Source organism: Malaya genurostris, chromosome 2 (genome assembly GCF_030247185.1).
Source record: "Malaya genurostris strain Urasoe2022 chromosome 2, Malgen_1.1, whole genome shotgun sequence".
Taxonomy (NCBI): Eukaryota; Metazoa; Arthropoda; class Insecta; order Diptera; family Culicidae; genus Malaya; species Malaya genurostris.
Genome location: NC_080571.1, coordinates 160,733,801 through 160,751,775, shown reverse-complemented (window position 1 = coordinate 160,751,775; position 17,975 = coordinate 160,733,801). Strand labels below are relative to the sequence as shown.

The 17,975-nt window shown below is 34.4% G+C and overlaps 1 protein-coding gene across 1 annotated transcript; it reads left to right on the top strand.

Annotated features, from left to right (window-relative positions):
- The first annotated feature begins 4,658 nt into the window (after positions 1 to 4,658).
- LOC131432304 (uncharacterized) lies at positions 4,659 to 5,875 on the top strand. Its single transcript, XM_058598504.1, has 2 exons — positions 4,659 to 4,881; positions 4,955 to 5,875. Exons 1-2 carry the CDS (start codon positions 4,858 to 4,860, stop codon positions 5,702 to 5,704), a joined length of 774 nt encoding a protein of 257 aa, XP_058454487.1. The 5' UTR covers positions 4,659 to 4,857; the 3' UTR covers positions 5,705 to 5,875.
- Positions 5,876 to 17,975: the final 12,100 nt, after the last annotated feature.

The window sequence follows — 17,975 nt, the reverse complement described above, 5'->3', positions numbered from 1 at the left end:
CTCTCTCTCTCTCTCTCTCTCTCTCTGTGTGTGTGTGTGTATGTGTCAAATAATAATAATAATAAATAATAATGGGTTTTCTCGGATATGGTTGAACCGATTTTGACAAACTTGGATTCAAATGAAAGGTCTCGTGGTCCCATACGGAATTCCTGAATTTCATCCGGATCCGACTTCCGGTTCCGGAGTTATAGGGCAAAGTGTGTTCAATATTGTACACCGTCACTTGTACCAGCGAAACAAAACACGTAACAAATCTAAACTGGTCTCAAAACCACACAAATCGAAAGTCATTATCAGTACGCAACTAAACAAACCGATTCCGGCTATCCTGGTTCCCGGTATCCGGTTCCGGAGGTACCGGAAATAGTGGTCATATATACCAACATAGATTTCACTCACTTTTCACAGCGATGGTTTGAACGATTTCCACAAACTTAGATTCAAATGAAAGGTCTCGTGGTCCCATACGGAATTCCTGAATTTCATCCGGATCCGACTTCCGGTTCCAGAATTATAGGGTAAAGTGTGTTCAATATTGTACACTGTCACTTAAAATATTTTCGGATACAACAAACATTTAAATTGTAATTTTGAGTGCGTACTAGAATAGTTTGTGTGTCATGGTAGTTGGTGGTCGGTTCTTTTGTTTGTGGAAATATGGATAACTCACGCAATCAAAGCATTGTTTTATTCTGTATGTTATACTAGTTAATGCACAAACAATCTCTTGGTTTGTTTCAAAAATCGAAGAGATAAATTTTGAATGGAATACCACAATATTATATGTACATGAGAAAGGCATCATTACACCACAGACTAACAGACATAACAGTATGAGTAAATTCTTATAAAAAAAATTTTTCGTGATGCACTAGTTCCACCTATATTGTACTGCGCGAACTATTTACTATCTGTACACCCCTTCTTCTTCTTCTTCTTTTCTGGTTGGCGTCACCTCACTTGAGATGACGCCGAATTGATGGCACAGCAACTAAGGCTATATTGCCAGTTAATTTTCGTTTATAGTCCAATGGACTTTATTTTCACTTGACTACAAGCGAAAATCTCGCTGTGTGGCTGCGTCGAATCGTCAAAGTACGGCTGAAAATCCTTTCTTTCTTGCGAAATACTCGAATTTTCTCCGGACTAACACGATGCAACGTGCTCACCCGTTGAGAGTTTCACCGGAAGTGCTGTACACCCCTTGTGTTATGTAAAAGTTTTTTTACTAGTTGGTTTCCCCTCGTTTGTCAACACCGATCAACTGCTTGCAGAGATGCCTGATTTTATCAAAATATTAGAAAATGAATCGTCACAATAAATTATTAGATTACGTTGATAATATATATAACTTTTTCGCGATGTTGAAAGGTAACCATTTATTTGACTCAACGTTGTTCATCTAGACTATTCTTATTGTGTTGGTAGTTTTCACCCGAAATTATGTGGCGGCAGACCAGAAACAAGTAAATATTGTAACAAAACGGGCTCGATTTTGTATTGCGTTGGAGGATGCGTAGTAGGCACAATTATGTATATAGTTTTGGCAATATATATTAAATCTGTATCCTGCATGAAATTCGCATGGAGGTATGAAAATTAATACATTACAGGTAATTCTGTATGAATGACAACTCTGCTGGTAAATGAAAAAAAATAAACACAGTCTAGATGACAGACAGGATGTTTTTGATAGGGTAACGTGGCGCCATCATGACACATGTGAGTACTGTCCCAAATAAAGGAATATTCGAAATGACCGTTAAAATGATTGAAGAGTCTAATTTGAGTGTCCTGTCTGTTAGTCTGTGATTACACCACTAGGTGGATTAAAACAGGTTTTTTTACAAAGCAATACAGATTTTCTGTGAAAATATCTGGCATCTCTGCTGCAGACAGAGTGGACGCGAGAAATTGTTTCGAGCTGATGACATTAGCAAACCTAGAGCAATATTAGCAGCAAAACGCTATTTTCAGGATTATTTAATGAATACCTTCTTACAATTTTTCCAAATTGCTGAGAAAAGTACTGGGTTACCATCTTCAATGAATGTAGATTTCGAAGACGCTCAAAATACCAATTCATCACAAGAATCCGATAATGATTTTGAGAATGTCAATACTGGTGGAACGTTTATAACAGTATGAGTAAATTCTTATAAAAAAAATGAGTAAATTCTTATAAAAAAAATTTTTCGTGATGCACTAGTTCCACCTATATTGTACTGCGCGAACTATTTACTATCTGTACACCCCTTCTTCTTCTTCTTCTTTTCTGGTTGGCGTCACCTCACTTGAGATGACGCCGAATTGATGGCACAGCAACTAAGGCTATATTGCCAGTTAATTTTCGTTTATAGTCCAATGGACTTTATTTTCACTTGACTACAAGCGAAAATCTCGCTGTGTGGCTGCGTCGAATCGTCAAAGTACGGCTGAAAATCCTTTCTTTCTTGCGAAATACTCGAATTTTCTCCGGACTAACACGATGCAACGTGCTCACCCGTTGAGAGTTTCACCGGAAGTGCTGTACACCCCTTGTGTTATGTAAAAGTTTTTTTACTAGTTGGTTTCCCCTCGTTTGTCAACACCGATCAACTGCTTGCAGAGATGCCTGATTTTATCAAAATATTAGAAAATGAATCGTCACAATAAATTATTAGATTACGTTGATAATATATATAACTTTTTCGCGATGTTGAAAGGTAACCATTTATTTGACTCAACGTTGTTCATCTAGACTATTCTTATTGTGTTGGTAGTTTTCACCCGAAATTATGTGGCGGCAGACCAGAAACAAGTAAATATTGTAACAAAACGGGCTCGATTTTGTATTGCGTTGGAGGATGCGTAGTAGGCACAATTATGTATATAGTTTTGGCAATATATATTAAATCTGTATCCTGCATGAAATTCGCATGGAGGTATGAAAATTAATACATTACAGGTAATTCTGTATGAATGACAACTCTGCTGGTAAATGAAAAAAAATAAACACAGTCTAGATGACAGACAGGATGTTTTTGATAGGGTAACGTGGCGCCATCATGACACATGTGAGTACTGTCCCAAATAAAGGAATATTCGAAATGACCGTTAAAATGATTGAAGAGTCTAATTTGAGTGTCCTGTCTGTTAGTCTGTGATTACACCACTAGGTGGATTAAAACAGGTTTTTTTACAAAGCAATACAGATTTTCTGTGAAAATATCTGGCATCTCTGCTGCAGACAGAGTGGACGCGAGAAATTGTTTCGAGCTGGTGACATTAGCAAACCTAGAGCAATATTAGCAGCAAAACGCTATTTTCAGGATTATTTAATGAATACCTTCTTACAATTTTTCCAAATTGCTGAGAAAAGTACTGGGTTACCATCTTCAATGAATGTAGATTTCGAAGACGCTCAAAATACCAATTCATCACAAGAATCCGATAATGATTTTGAGAATGTCAATACTGGTGGAACGTTTATTGGAAATAGTGTGAAGAACGTTGGAAATATTTTTAATTGCATACATACTTTACATACTTTCAGGAATACAAATTTAAGAATGAATCGATTCATCCGAATTTGAACATAAGTAAAAAAGACGTTATGTTTATTATTATGAATTTTATCATTCGACATAATTTGACAAACGCTGCGTTATCTAATTTACTTGATATGATCAACGTTATTGTTGGATTCAAATCATGACCTGAAAATTATCAAAAATTTGCAGGATTTTTTGCAAAAAAAAGTTTTCTCGGCATTACATATGCGACCAATGTGGTTTCTACATGGGAGAAGTAAAAAGCATATGTACAAACTGCAAATGCTAGGATATATCGTTCTTTGTCGTGTTTGATTTTGTTACAAGTATGACAAATATACTGAAAAGAAATTGGAAAAGTATAATGGAATACAAATCTAAAGTGAAAAGTATGGTTCATGTTACAGATATTTCAAATGCCATCGTTTTGAAGAGCAGAACCCTATCGAATTAGATTCAATACCGACGATGTGAAAATTTTTAATTCAAATGTCAAAAAATTGCTGTGCTTAATGGTCTGCCTCCAAAACTGCGATTCTTGAGAAAAAATCTTATTATAGCTGGATTGTGGTTAGTAAATGCAGAGCCAGATTTCAATGTGTTCTTAAAATGTGTGATGTGTTCAATATGCTTTATCGTAACGGGATTCAAATTGATTCAACGAATATAAAGACAGTCATTTATATATCATGTTTTGTAGATACATAAGCAACTAGTAAGATTTACAATTTTAGGGAATTTAATGGTTACGAAGCATGTAACTTTTGTCTGCATCCAGGAGATATCTCGAAAAAGCAAATTCGATATGGTTATAAACAGAGATGCCAGGTAAAAGTCTGTAAATGTGAAAAAAAACCCAAGCAAGCAAGTTAGCAAACATGTCTTGCTGGCAGAAATTAAGTATGACACGCAAAACTGGCTTGGCGAACAAAAAATGTCGCGGCAATTTCAAAAGTCTGCAAATTTGAACGAAAGTCTGCGAAAAACTCGATTTTCAAAAGTCTGCAAAAGACTGCACAACAAAAAATGTCTGCAGCACTATACCCAAAATCTGCAGATTTATCGACAAATCTACAGATCTGGCATCTCTGGTTATAAGTCAAATGTTATTAAGAGCACTCAAATAAAAATTCACGTTCGATTCACTTGAAAAATCACGTAGAATGGTTTCAAATGTCAAATTGAATATTTTACGTGACGAAAATGAATGTTATACGAACATCCCCTAAAATGAATAGAGTCATCACATAAGGTTTACGTGAATTGACCAAACGTCAAACAATCTACGTGAATTTCCAGTGTGAAAAACTCGATTTTGAAAATGGCGAGTAGTGGCCCTCGAAGTGTAAGTAGTGTAAATATTTGCGAGAAAAGTTATTTAATTACAATTTTTTACTCCATCGACCGGACCATTCCAGTATGAAAGTTTCCATGCGTTCGACTGGATCGAGTGCCTGCGTGAGCCCGGAAGTTTACCCGCTCCTGCCGAATGCTTCAAACAGGCCGTCGGTATGAAGCTAGAGACACTGGAACCATGTAATGCGACTTCAACCTGCATCGGTAGTGTTGTGGGAGTTCTTGGATCTCGACTTCGGCTTCGGTTTGATGGCAGTGACATTATTTTGAGTGAGGAATTGACACGATACTTGTCGATTAATGGCAATGGAATTAATTGCATTTCATCACCAATTCGAATACCAGAGTTCGACGTCGTTTGTAACTGTCCCGTGGATTACATGCACATGGCTCTTCTTGGCGTTGCTCGACAACTATCCCGAGTTTGGTTTGAGACTCCAAGCAACTGCAGCTACATAAAAGTTTATATTGAAACCATTGACGACATTTTGATTACAATCCATCCCTTTGTCGAAACGTCTAGACACGCCAGAAAATTCAGCGATAAATACCCATGGAAAGACAATGAATGGTTACATTGGGTAATTCATTGTAGCTGTGTGTGTTTAAAGCCATTTTTACCTAAAGAATATTATGATCATTATCTATTATTGGTGTTATCAATAACTGATCTCTTGCAGAGCGTTATTTCCGAAACAACATTCAATGAATGTGAAGAGCGTCTGAAGCGATCTGTTCAACTTTTTAAGATATTGTGTGGAATTGATGAAATTACCTATAAAGTTGATCTTCTTTTACATTTGGTTGATTGAGCTAGAGACTATGGTCCTTAATGGTGTTTCTCATTATTTGTATATGAAGACAATAATGGTGTTTTGAAGCAATACATCAAAGCACCAAAGAGCCTATTATTCAAATAGCAAATAAATGTTTTCTTGCTCAAACACGATATTACTGCGACATGGACTTCCTTCAACCCAAAGTTTAAGAGCTTTGCCAAAAAATAAAAAAAAATCGGAATACATAGGACACAGGAAGGTCGTCGAATATTTTCATTTGGATGAATCCAAGCAAATTCAAGCATAGTCCTGGCCTTACATTCCTTTTGTTATTTGGTTTTAATTGCCGCATAATGTCTACTACATCGATTTTGATTGGTTCTTTTCGGCAAGCATTAACTGAGAGAGACGAAAGATATGAAAATGAAAAGACGGATAGGTATTCTAGATTGAATCAGTTATAAATTTAGAACGGGGACTCGAATTTAGTGTTCGACCCCCTCAAGTAGAAGGTAAAATAGAATTCATTTCTTTCTTCTGATCATGCCTATATGAGCCTGCCTAGGCTAACTTTTCCGTTCTAAATTTATAACTGATTCAATCTAGAATACCTATCCGTCTTTTCATTTTCATATCTTTCGTCTCTCTCAGTTAATGCTTGCCGAAAAGAACCAATCAAAATCGATATAGTTTACATTCCTTTTGTGGAATTTGGCCTTAATGTTTCAACAGACTTCGCAGCCGATTCTTAGTGTACAGAATCATTGCATGGCTAGTACTATGGATCCTACTGACACTCAGAATCCTTCCAAGTCGGGGCTCGAACATACGACAACTGGCTTGTAAGCTATGGATGAATCCATAGATATTAAATATAACCTGAACAGCTTATTTGAACCTATTTCCCATATATGTACAAATACTCATATCTTCATTATACAGTTTTTTATAACGACAAAAAATAATTCATATGTCATATCACAATAAACATAAAGTAAGTAGTAATCATTACACAAAACATTAGCATATGATATAGTTTACACTAGATAGAATTTTCTTGTATGTGGGATGTTTAATCGTAGTTTGCACTGAGAAAGTAGTAGTAATTATTTTGAAAACGATTTTCTTCTACACCGATTTTGCTTTCATTTCTGATATCTATTTGTACTATATAATAAACAAAAAATGGTTGCAAATCACTATGGCTGATATGAAAATTATCGGAAGAATCCTCCTTTTCTTGGTTTCATTTTTCATTGGTAGGTGTCGCTACCGGTAATTCAGCTTTGCGACAATGTGCCAATCAGAGCGATGCTTTCCCCTTGATATACACTCTCATTGAACATAACTCAAAATTGAGTGACACATCACTCAAATTCATAAAAAGTGCACGTACTCTAACTTTGAGTTACCACTTGTCTACTCATTTTTGCGTTAAGGGGCGAAATTGTCAAAACTTGAGTAATTTTTACTTAAAGTAAAAAAAAATGTTTTGTTCAAAATTTGAGTAAGTTCAACTCAAAATTTGAGAGAAATTTTTCTTCGTTAATTTTCATATACAAACCGTTTCCTTTTAAACTTTTTGGACTAAAAATTGAATTGTTTTGATATCTTTATGTTGCGCTTTTCACTAAGCATAATTGAAACCACAAAACATCTATGATTGACGTTGATTCATGTTTTTAAAACCGGATCTAGAAACGGCAATGGAAAACGACGTATTCTTGTATTCCTTATTTCGATTAGAATATTCAGAGAATGAAAACGTACTGAACAGCAAGAAGTATATTTCACTAAAATATTTAAAAACTTAACGCTTACTCTAATATATGAATAAATTCGAGAGAACTCATGACAACGAGTTTATTTTACTCAAATTTTGACATATTGTCCAGTTTATGAATTTGAGTAATCGAAACTCATACGATGAGTTATGTTCAAAGAGCGTGTATAGCTTACTATTTCAAAACCGTTAACACTCAAAATAATAATCATATTATAGTTACGTGAAAAGTTATGTGAATATTTTCCACCCTACTTTTCACGTAGGTTTTAATGGACTGGTATTTAAAAGCTGTTTAATGCATAATCCAGTAAAAGTTACGTGTTTCATAGGTAAAATGTAATGTATGTTCATATCACATTTATCTATCAGTTCATATCAAATTTAGATACCAGAAAATTACTATATATATATATATATATGAAGTCGAAAGGTAGATTCCAGATTTTGATATAAATCTATGAAATGAAAAATGCCATGAAATATAAAACATTTATTTCAGAAAATTCTCATATAATTCCAATGGCTTAAAAAGCAACTAATAACACAGACTAACAGACATGACAGTATGAGTAAATTCTTATAAAAAATAATTTTTCGTGATGCACTAGTTCCACCTATATTATACTGCGCGAACTATTTACTAGTACTAGTTGGTTCCCCCTCGTTTGTCAACACCGATAAGCTGCTTGCAGGGATGCCTGATTTCATCATAATATTTGGAAATGAATCGTCACAGTAAATTATTATATTACGTTAATAATATATTAAACTTTTTAGCGATGTTGGAAGGTAACCATTTATTTTTCTCAACATTGTTCATCTAGACTATTTTTTATTGTGTTGGTAATTTTCACCCGAAATTAAGTGGCGGCAGATCAGAAGCAAGTAAATATTGCCACTAAACGGGTTCGATTTTGTATTGCGTTGAAGGATGAGAGGTAGGCACAATTTTGTATATAGTTTTGGCAATATGTATTAAATCTGTATCCTGCATGAAATTCGCATACAAATGCAAATACATATCAATACATTACAGGTAATTCTGTATAAATGGCAACTCTGTTGGTAAATGAAAAAAATAAACACAGTCTAGATGACAGACAGGATGTTTTTGATAGGGTAACGTGGCGCCATCATGACACATGTGAGTACTGTCCCAAATAAAGGAATATTCGAAATGACAGTTAAAATGATTGAAGAATCTAATTTGAGTGTCCTGTCTGTTAGTCTGTGCTAATAACGTCGTGGTATCTCAAATCGACAAGCCTCCAAAAATCGTTTTTGTTGTCACTGCCATCAAACCGAAGCCGAAGTCGAGATCCAAGAACTCCCACAACACTACCGATGCAGGTTGAAGTCGCATTACATGGTTCCAGCGACGACATGACCTGGCACTCGTCTATTAAAACTGTATCGCAAATCTGACTACCCCTCAGTAACTCGAAATGTGAGAACGAAATTACTTGAAAATTTGTTAAAACTGGCAACTCGATTTGATAAATTATTGATTTCGAATAACAGATACCTTGGATACTGTTATTCAAAAACATGTTTATGTAGATAAACAAAACTAACTCCGAATCGATATATACCAGTCGCGCATTGCGACTAAGAATTTCTGCTAAGATCGTATCATCAGCATTACTATTTTTTCGCGCCATTGAGACAAACTTTTGTTTTATGACTTTTGCTAACACTAGAATAGTTTTAGTATGACATCTGGATAATTCTTGGAAATTCTCTTGAGAAGACTTGAAACGCATCTCCAATAAAGATCTTCATGGAAAACAATCAAGCTTTCTAGCATGATTTAGCAGAGAAATAACATAAATAGATGCATTTTATTGTTACTGACTCAATTTTTGAAGGATATTTGAAAATAGCTTAAATTTAATACTGGTGTTTCAAAACGATATCACAGAACGCAGCAATTTCATTATCGTTCATTTCCCATTGATTTAAACTTCTGTAAGGGTTCTTCTAGTGTTACGAAATAATGTTTTGGTCTCTATTGAATGCATAATAAACGAAATAAACATCCTGCTCCACGTTTTTTTTAGTTTTAGAAACAGTAATTTTTCTTGATTATTAGCAAATACACATTATAATAAATTCAGTTTCGTCTTGTGTCCATATTATTGCAACAGATTTGGAAATATGTGGCTGCACACAAGAGAATAGATCGCTTTATTCCAAAATTAATCCTTTATTTTTTTTTTGGAATTTTCGTGGCTACTGACAATGGAACGGGATAGTTTTCCAGTTTGTTTGTTTATTTCTATATATGCGGTTCTTTGACAAAGAACGCAAAGCAACCAGAACCGTGTTGCCTAAAAAGAATAATTTTATCATTATCAAGGGGCCGCTATATTTGTGGCAACTGACGGAAAATCACTCACAGACACTTTTATTTCGATTTTTCTTCGGAGTGCCTGGTCGTGTCGTCGGTTCCAGTGTCTCTAGCTTCATACCGACGGCCTGTTTGAAGCATTCGGCAGGAGTGGGTAAACTTCCGGACTCACGCAGGCACTCGGTCCAGTTGAACACATGGAAACTTTCATACTGGAATGGTCCGGTCGATGGAGTAAAAAATTGTAATTAAATAACTTTTCTCGCAAATATTTACACTACTTACACTTCGAGGGCCACTGCTCGCCATTTTCAAAATCGAGTTTTTCACACTGGAAATTCACGTAGATTGTTTGACGTTTGGTCAATTCACGTAAACCTTATGTGATGACTGTATTAATTTTAGGGGATGTTCGTATAATATTCATTTTCGCCACGTAAAATATTCAATTTGACATTTGAAACCATTCTACGTGATTTTTCAAGTGAATCGAACGTGAATTTTTATTTGAGTGTACATTATGCATCTAGAACTAGAACACTACTGAATATGCCCTAAGCTGCGAACCAGATATGCTATTGTCGCTGCAGCACTAATCTGCAATTCGCTGGACAGTCCAGCGCAGCGACGTTGCCGAGCGACGTCAGTTGAATTGCCATTTCCTATACATAAACTGATAGAATCATGTTACTTTATACATATTTTGTTGTCTTGTTTATGAACCACATAAATGAATACATTGTCTTGCCTCCACTATCGAAGCACATAACGATGGAATATTACTTTCTGTATGCGCTTAAAGTTGCTAAGGTATGTTTGGGAATCAATGGGTTTGACACTGAACGTTACAAGGGAGTGAATTTTCGTGCAATTATGAATGATTAATATATCGCATGGAAGTCTACATACCATAGGGGCACGGTGAACTTCGCTGGAGCAACATAATCAGGCGAGAGAGACGTCGCTTCCGATTTTTATCTGCATGCACAATATTTATACAGATTTATCCAAGGGGCAAATCACTCTAAACTCTAGACAATCTCATACTAATAAACTCATGTAATTCCAAGATAATCTTCTCTAATCTCATTTAATCCCAACTAGTCTAGATAAGTTTAGGTAATTTAAAACTAATCCAACCTAGTTTTGCCTAATCTGTATCTGTCATTCGAGCTCCCACGCAGCCTAGTGTATCTGTCATTCGAGCTCGCACGTAGAGATGCCATTTATACAGATTTATCTGTATTATACAGATTTTTACATGCGCGTACAGATTTAATACAGAGTACAGATTTAATACAGATTTCTCAAATTTAATACAGATTTATACAGATACCACAAAAAGTAAGAAAAAAATAATGAAACTTTTCCGTCTGAGCGTGTTCGATTGCCCATATTAAAATGAAAATTTTTTCGTGCAGCTGTTTAATGATGAACGCTGAAATACATTTATATCATAATTTGAAACCAATTTGAACTGATGTTCAAGGAAGTCATGGCGTCATGAAACTTTATTGTCAGACTGGAAAGTTGTATGACCTGACTTGACGTTGCGTATTGGGCGTTTGAATTCCAAGTCATCATTTTCAAACGAAAAAGTATATGGATTTACAATTCAATTGTGGTTGATAACAAAAACAATTAAATTTCGTCGTTGAATGTTTTTGTCAGTACGGCAAGGACTTACGATATAAAGGAATGCTCCTTGCATCTGCCATTCTATAACAATAATCTAATGGAATAACATCTTTAAACATCATTTTCTTTCCGAAATTTCCTTTCATTAGTGAATACAGATAAATACAGATTTTTTATACAAAGCAATATTATATATATTCTATGAACATATCTGGCATCTCTGCTCCCACGTTTACAGCTTCTTATGTCAAAATAATACTTTTCCAGATCTCGGCTAAACTTCTCTAATCCCATTCTAATCCAGCGAGATCCCTGCTAAACTTTTTTACTCCCGGTAAAACTTGTTTGAGTTCAGACAAAGTTTAGAGTGATTTGCCCCTTGGATTTATCTGTATGTATTATACAGATTTTTACATGCTCATACAGATTTAATACAGAGTACGGATTTTATACAGATTTTCTCAATTTAATACAGATTTATTCAGATTTCACAAAAAGTATCAAAGAAGAAATTAAACTTTTCTGTCTGAGCTATCTTTTAGTATTTGATTCCAGTGACGAGATAAAAGTCTGTCAATCAATGGATAAATCACAAATTGATATGGAAATCTGTTGTGAAATCCGTTTATATTATAATTTGAAAACAATTTGAACTGATATTCAAGGAAGTAATTGCATCATGAAACTTTACCGTCAAACTGAGTATGACCCGACTTGACGTTGCATATTGGGCGTAGAAATTTTATGTCAAATAATGAAATCAACAATTTCAAACTAGATAAATAAGTGACAGTTTCTCTTTGTTCACTTTCTCACAATAATCGAAAGATAGAGTAAACAAAGATAATTGTCACTTGCTCTTACGACCTTCTGCAAAATCAACCGAGATTTATGGAATTACAATTCAATTGTTGTGGATATCAGTGCAGTAAAACTTCATTCAATTCAATTGAAACTGAATATGGAACACATTAACGATCTCTCTAATGCAGTAACCTTCACTCTCTGACACACACAATGTTTGCTGACGGCCCGAACGGGTAGCATTCAATTCATCACTCGTTTCTCTTCAATCGAGGCTCAGTTTAACCACCGTCAGTTGATCTTTTGAAGTAACAAAATATCTCTTTCAATAGTGTGAGAGCGCCCTTCAAATGAGGTTCATGTACACATTTGAATTGGTTCAAGATAATAGATGAAAGACAAACCCGATAGCTGAAATATCAATCACAGAATACACATAAATTAATTGTTTCCTCCTTTAGATTTTATTTTTAATACTTTACTCCATTTATAATCTATTCGTTCGAATTTGTTTACTACCAAGAGCGAAGGCATTGAAGCAGGTAGACTACTTGGCACTCGAAACTGAGCAAGCAAAACTTCAAATGACTAGGTACGATTATTCAACTGACGATGAATTCCAGGAACTTCACTTGAAAACGGCAGCAAAAGTCAAATGAATTAGTAGGAATATGCTGACGGTCAGGGGCATAAATTTCATTTTCATCTTATATTATTCGATTGAAAATGAAATTTTACCGCACTGGTGGATATACAAAATTTCGTCGTTGAATATTATTGTGAGCGCGGCAACGACTGATTGAGTCTACCATTCTACAACCACGTTATTTCATTTTATCAGTGAATAAAGATTAATACAGACTTTTTATACAAAGCAATACAGATTTTATATGAAAATATCTGGCATCTCTGCTGCAGACAGAGTGGGCGCGAGAAATTGTTTCGAGCTGGTGACATTAGCAAACCTAGAGCGATATTAGCAGCAAACCATTAAAGCCCTATCAGATTTGCAACATGGACTTTCTTCAACCCAAAGTTCAAGAGCTTTGCCAAAAAATAAAAAAAAATCGCGAAACATAGGACACAGGAAGGTCGTCAAATATTTCATTTGGATGAATCCATAGATAATAAATATAACCTGAACAGAAATTTTGAATCGTTGACTAGTTTTAAGCAAAGTTTATATGTAAAAACATATAAACCGGCGGCCACGCATTTTATAAACACAAAATTAAAAAGCCAAACTGTATAACGATTGTTATTTCTCCATCGAAGACAGTGAACACACTATATTTTGGGAAATATATAGTGACCGACAAATACGGCGTGTATTTTATAATCAAAAGAATTGTCGTATGCTCTAATGATAATCATATTTACGAAATGCATTTTTATGGAAGAAAACTTTTCCATGATAAAATTAGATGACTCTACTTGTAAGCTGAATAGAATTTCTAATAAAAATAAAACTTTCTTGAGCAAATTGCTATACACACTACACAAAGACTAAATTTACAAAAATTTTATACAATCAAACGAAAAAATAAAATTGATTATTTTTCTGAATTTATTGACTTTTGAATGACTTTTTCGGAAGAAATTTCCAATACAAGAAGCTCATTGAACGAAATATAATAACCGCATTACGTAGTTCAAATACAATATAAATCTGTTTGAAGCTAACTTTACAGCAGTATACCCTGATGACAATCACAATTATGAATCTTTTTTAAATAATATTTTAGATTTCATTATCATAATGATCTCGAGTCATTTCATTTACCGTATGAAATTATACAATAACTATTTCCTATACAAGTACAACAACTCATATCTTCATTATACAGTTTAATTAATAAATTTAATAAATTTAATTCATATGTCATATTACAATAAACATAACATAACGTAAGTAGTAATCATTACACAAAACATTTGCATATGATATAGTTTATACTAGAGTGACTATAATCAGAGTGCCCAGAGAACCACAAATCGCATAAGCACAGACTAACAGACATGACAGTATGAGTAAATTCTTTTAAAAATAATTTTTCGTGATGCACTAGTTCCACCTATATTGTACTGCGCGAACTATTTACTATCTGTACACCCCTTGTGTTATGTACAAGTTTTTTTACTAGTTGGTTTCCCCTCGTTTGTCAACACCGATCAGCTGCTTGCAGGGATGCCTGATTTCATCAACATATTTGAGAATGAATCGACACAATAAATTATTGGATTACGTTGATAATACATTTAACTTTTTCGCGAAGATAACCATTTATTTGACTCAACGTTGTTCATAAAGACAATTTTTTATTGTGTTGGTACACTCAAAAAAATCCACACGTTAACCTTATGTGAAAAAACACGTAGATTCCAAAAATGGCTTTGTCATCGGATTTTACGTGATCTTCTTAACAACCAGCGGATCATGATTGAATATGAAATGAACCATATGTCAGAATTATTGCTGTTGACACATATATTTTATGTGTCACGCACTTACTTGAATTCATTTTGTCATGTTCATTTTGTGCTCGCAATATGGCGTCAGTTGAAAAACCTAGAACAAACAACATAGGCCAAATCCCATTTGACCCTTCTACGGTATTTATCACAGTGATTTTAGGGTAAATAATTGCTTATTGATTTTATCGACAGTTATGAAGTCTAGCTAATTTTTATTATACTTTCAGATCTAATATTAGTACCAAGCAGAAGTATAATTTATAAGCGAATGTACCATTTAGTGAGTTTACTAAATGGCTCTGCGAACCCAATTCTCAACAACTTATTTGCATGACCAAATTACACGAATTATGTGCTCCAAAAATACGAAACTGGAACACAATTCAATTTCGTTTTTTTCTACAACGGAGTTCAAAAGGCAAAACCTCTAGATTGTGTTCCAGCACATCAATCACATCTTGAACTACTAGTTCCAGCTGAATGCATTCCTTAAAGAGAACAATGTTTGCTTCAGTTTAGCTGCTCCGGAGAAAGGATTTAGGACAATGCATTCTGTATTTTTGATATTTTTCGCAAGTGATTCAGCAGAAATGAATTTAAAAGTTAAATTTTCAAAATATCTGCGTGCGAACAAAATTTATCGCTATGTTATGTCCAACAGACTGTGTAATCTATTAGTTTTTTATACCAATATACATTATTAAGATTTAATGTAGAACTTTATAGTAACAATTACATGAAAATAATGTGACTATAACGTAAAATTTTGGTAAAAAGTAAGTTCAGATGAAATAAATTTTACAGCACAATCTAAATGAACTTTGTATAAATTTCACAAAAGTATTCTATAGAATCTACGAAAAAAGTGACGTAGATATTACGTGATACAAATGTGGACTAAGAGTTCATGAGTTCATTCTGTGCTACCTGTACTTCACATAAGTATTACAAGAAAAGTTCTATGGATAAAAATCACATAGTTTTCACGTAGCATTGAAGTGAGGATTTTTCTGAGTGTAGTTTTCACCCGAAATTAAGTGGCGGCACACCAGAAGTAAGTAAATATTGTAACAAAACGGGTTCGATTTTGTATTCCGTTGGAGGATGAGAAGTAGGCACAATTATGTATATAGTTTTGGCAATATGTATTAAATCTGTATCCTGCATGAAATTCGCATGGACGTAAACAAATCAATACAATACAGGTAATTCTGTATGTATGGCAACTCTGTTGGTAAATGAAAAAATAAACACAGTCTAGATGACAGACAGGATGTTTTTGATAGGGTAGCGTGGCGCCATCATGACACATGTGAGTACTGTCCCAAATAAAGGAATATTCGAAATGACCGTTAAAATGATTGAAGAATCTAATTTGAGTGTCCTGTCTGTTAGTCTGTGGCATAAGGTAGCACGAATTAGATCGTTTAAAACGCTGTTCATAATCACCATCGCATAACCATATAACTGAAGTTCATATTTTTCTCCATATGATGCTATCGCACAAGCTTATTGCGACGATGAGCACACAATCGCATAATTGTTTGAACAACCTCGCCGTATACAGAATTGAACTCGCATTACTTCCATAAATGTTTGGCTGTACATGATATCCAAAATTTGTCTGAATTATATCGCATTGTACGTAAAACCCCTCGCACAAGATGATAATTCCTAGCATCCAATGCGATTGGCTCACAATTCTGACTTTACTGGCTGAATATAAAAATATTTGGTCGCATTCTAATACGGAGTGTTTTACTGAAAATTTAAGAATACTTGTTTGAAAAATGGTTAGGATGATTGAAAATTATCAGTATCATGGAACATTTATGTAAACAACAGACTTGTTCGTGAAACAATACGAACTTCCTCACAATAATAAATAATTCTATAAACCTTCTCTTCAACGATATATTGTGAACACATATGTGTGAATGTGAGTGATAGTTTAGATCATAAAACGTAATGAGTTATTTCGCACTGTAAGATTTTAGTTATGCTTAGATATGCGATGTGACTCAGTCATCTGTAAGATAAAAGAAGAATGCATTCGTCTGAGATCGGGCTTATCAACAGCTATGGTATAGATGAGAGTAGAAAAACTCGGGAAACGAACCACAAGTTTCAGGTTCGAGCCTCGATCCGTAAAAGCTCATTGTTTTTTTTTTGCTTATTAGTAGGATATATGGTTAGAATCGCATAGACACTTGAATAAACTCTCAAAAAAATAAAAATAATAAACTCTCAAAAAAAAAAATCACTGAAGCTGATAAACTGAATCACATTAAATGCTTTACTACATCGCATTTAGTTTTTGATTTTTCGAAATTGCATGTATATCGCCTCCACTTTTGCACGCATAGGCCATATTTGCAGTGTGCTCTGCGATTTTTTTATAATATATAACAGAACGCATAATGCGATTATAGCTTGCGATATAGGTACGAAATGGTTTTCTGGGTGGCGACAGCTGTTCGTTTGGAATGACAACTACCAGTTCCAAACGAGCAAACGACCTGTCAATTCAATGTAAAGCTAATGGAATGTTTTGAATTGTTGCCAACATTACGGATGAGATGTCGTCACTCTGGTTATAGGCACTCTAGTTTATACTAGATAGAATTTTCTTGTATGCGGGATGTTTAATCGTAGTTTGCACTGAAAACGTAGTAGTAATCATTTTGAAATCGATTTTCTTCTACTCCGAATTTGCTTTTATTTTTGATATCTATTAGTACTATATAATAAACAAAAAATCGTTGCAAATCACTACTGCAAATCGCTACCGGTAATACAGCTTTGCGACAATGTGCCAATCAGAGCGATGCTTTCCCTTTGATATATCGCTTACTATTTCAAAACCGTCGCCTATGGCAGGGAAATCCGATATGCAATATGGTAGGAGAGATAAACTCGATTTGCTTACTTTTATAAGATTCGTCCTTCTTTGAAAAACAGCTGATTTTTAAATCTGTGCGGAATATTGAAAATCATTGAAACACATTTGTCAAAACACAAAGAGTAAAACCACAGCCAGAGTTTTGTTCAATAAACTAAAATTAAGTAAACCATATCAACTTAAAATTAAGTAAATACGACTCAATTGTAGAGTAAATATAACTCGTCTTTAAGTATTTTTCGCATGCGCCCAACGAAAACTACCTAGAGCCACTTTACCTAAGATTAGGTAGTTTGTGTGCAATGTACTCAAAATTATTTTGTTTAGTTAGAGTATTTGGCGAAACGAG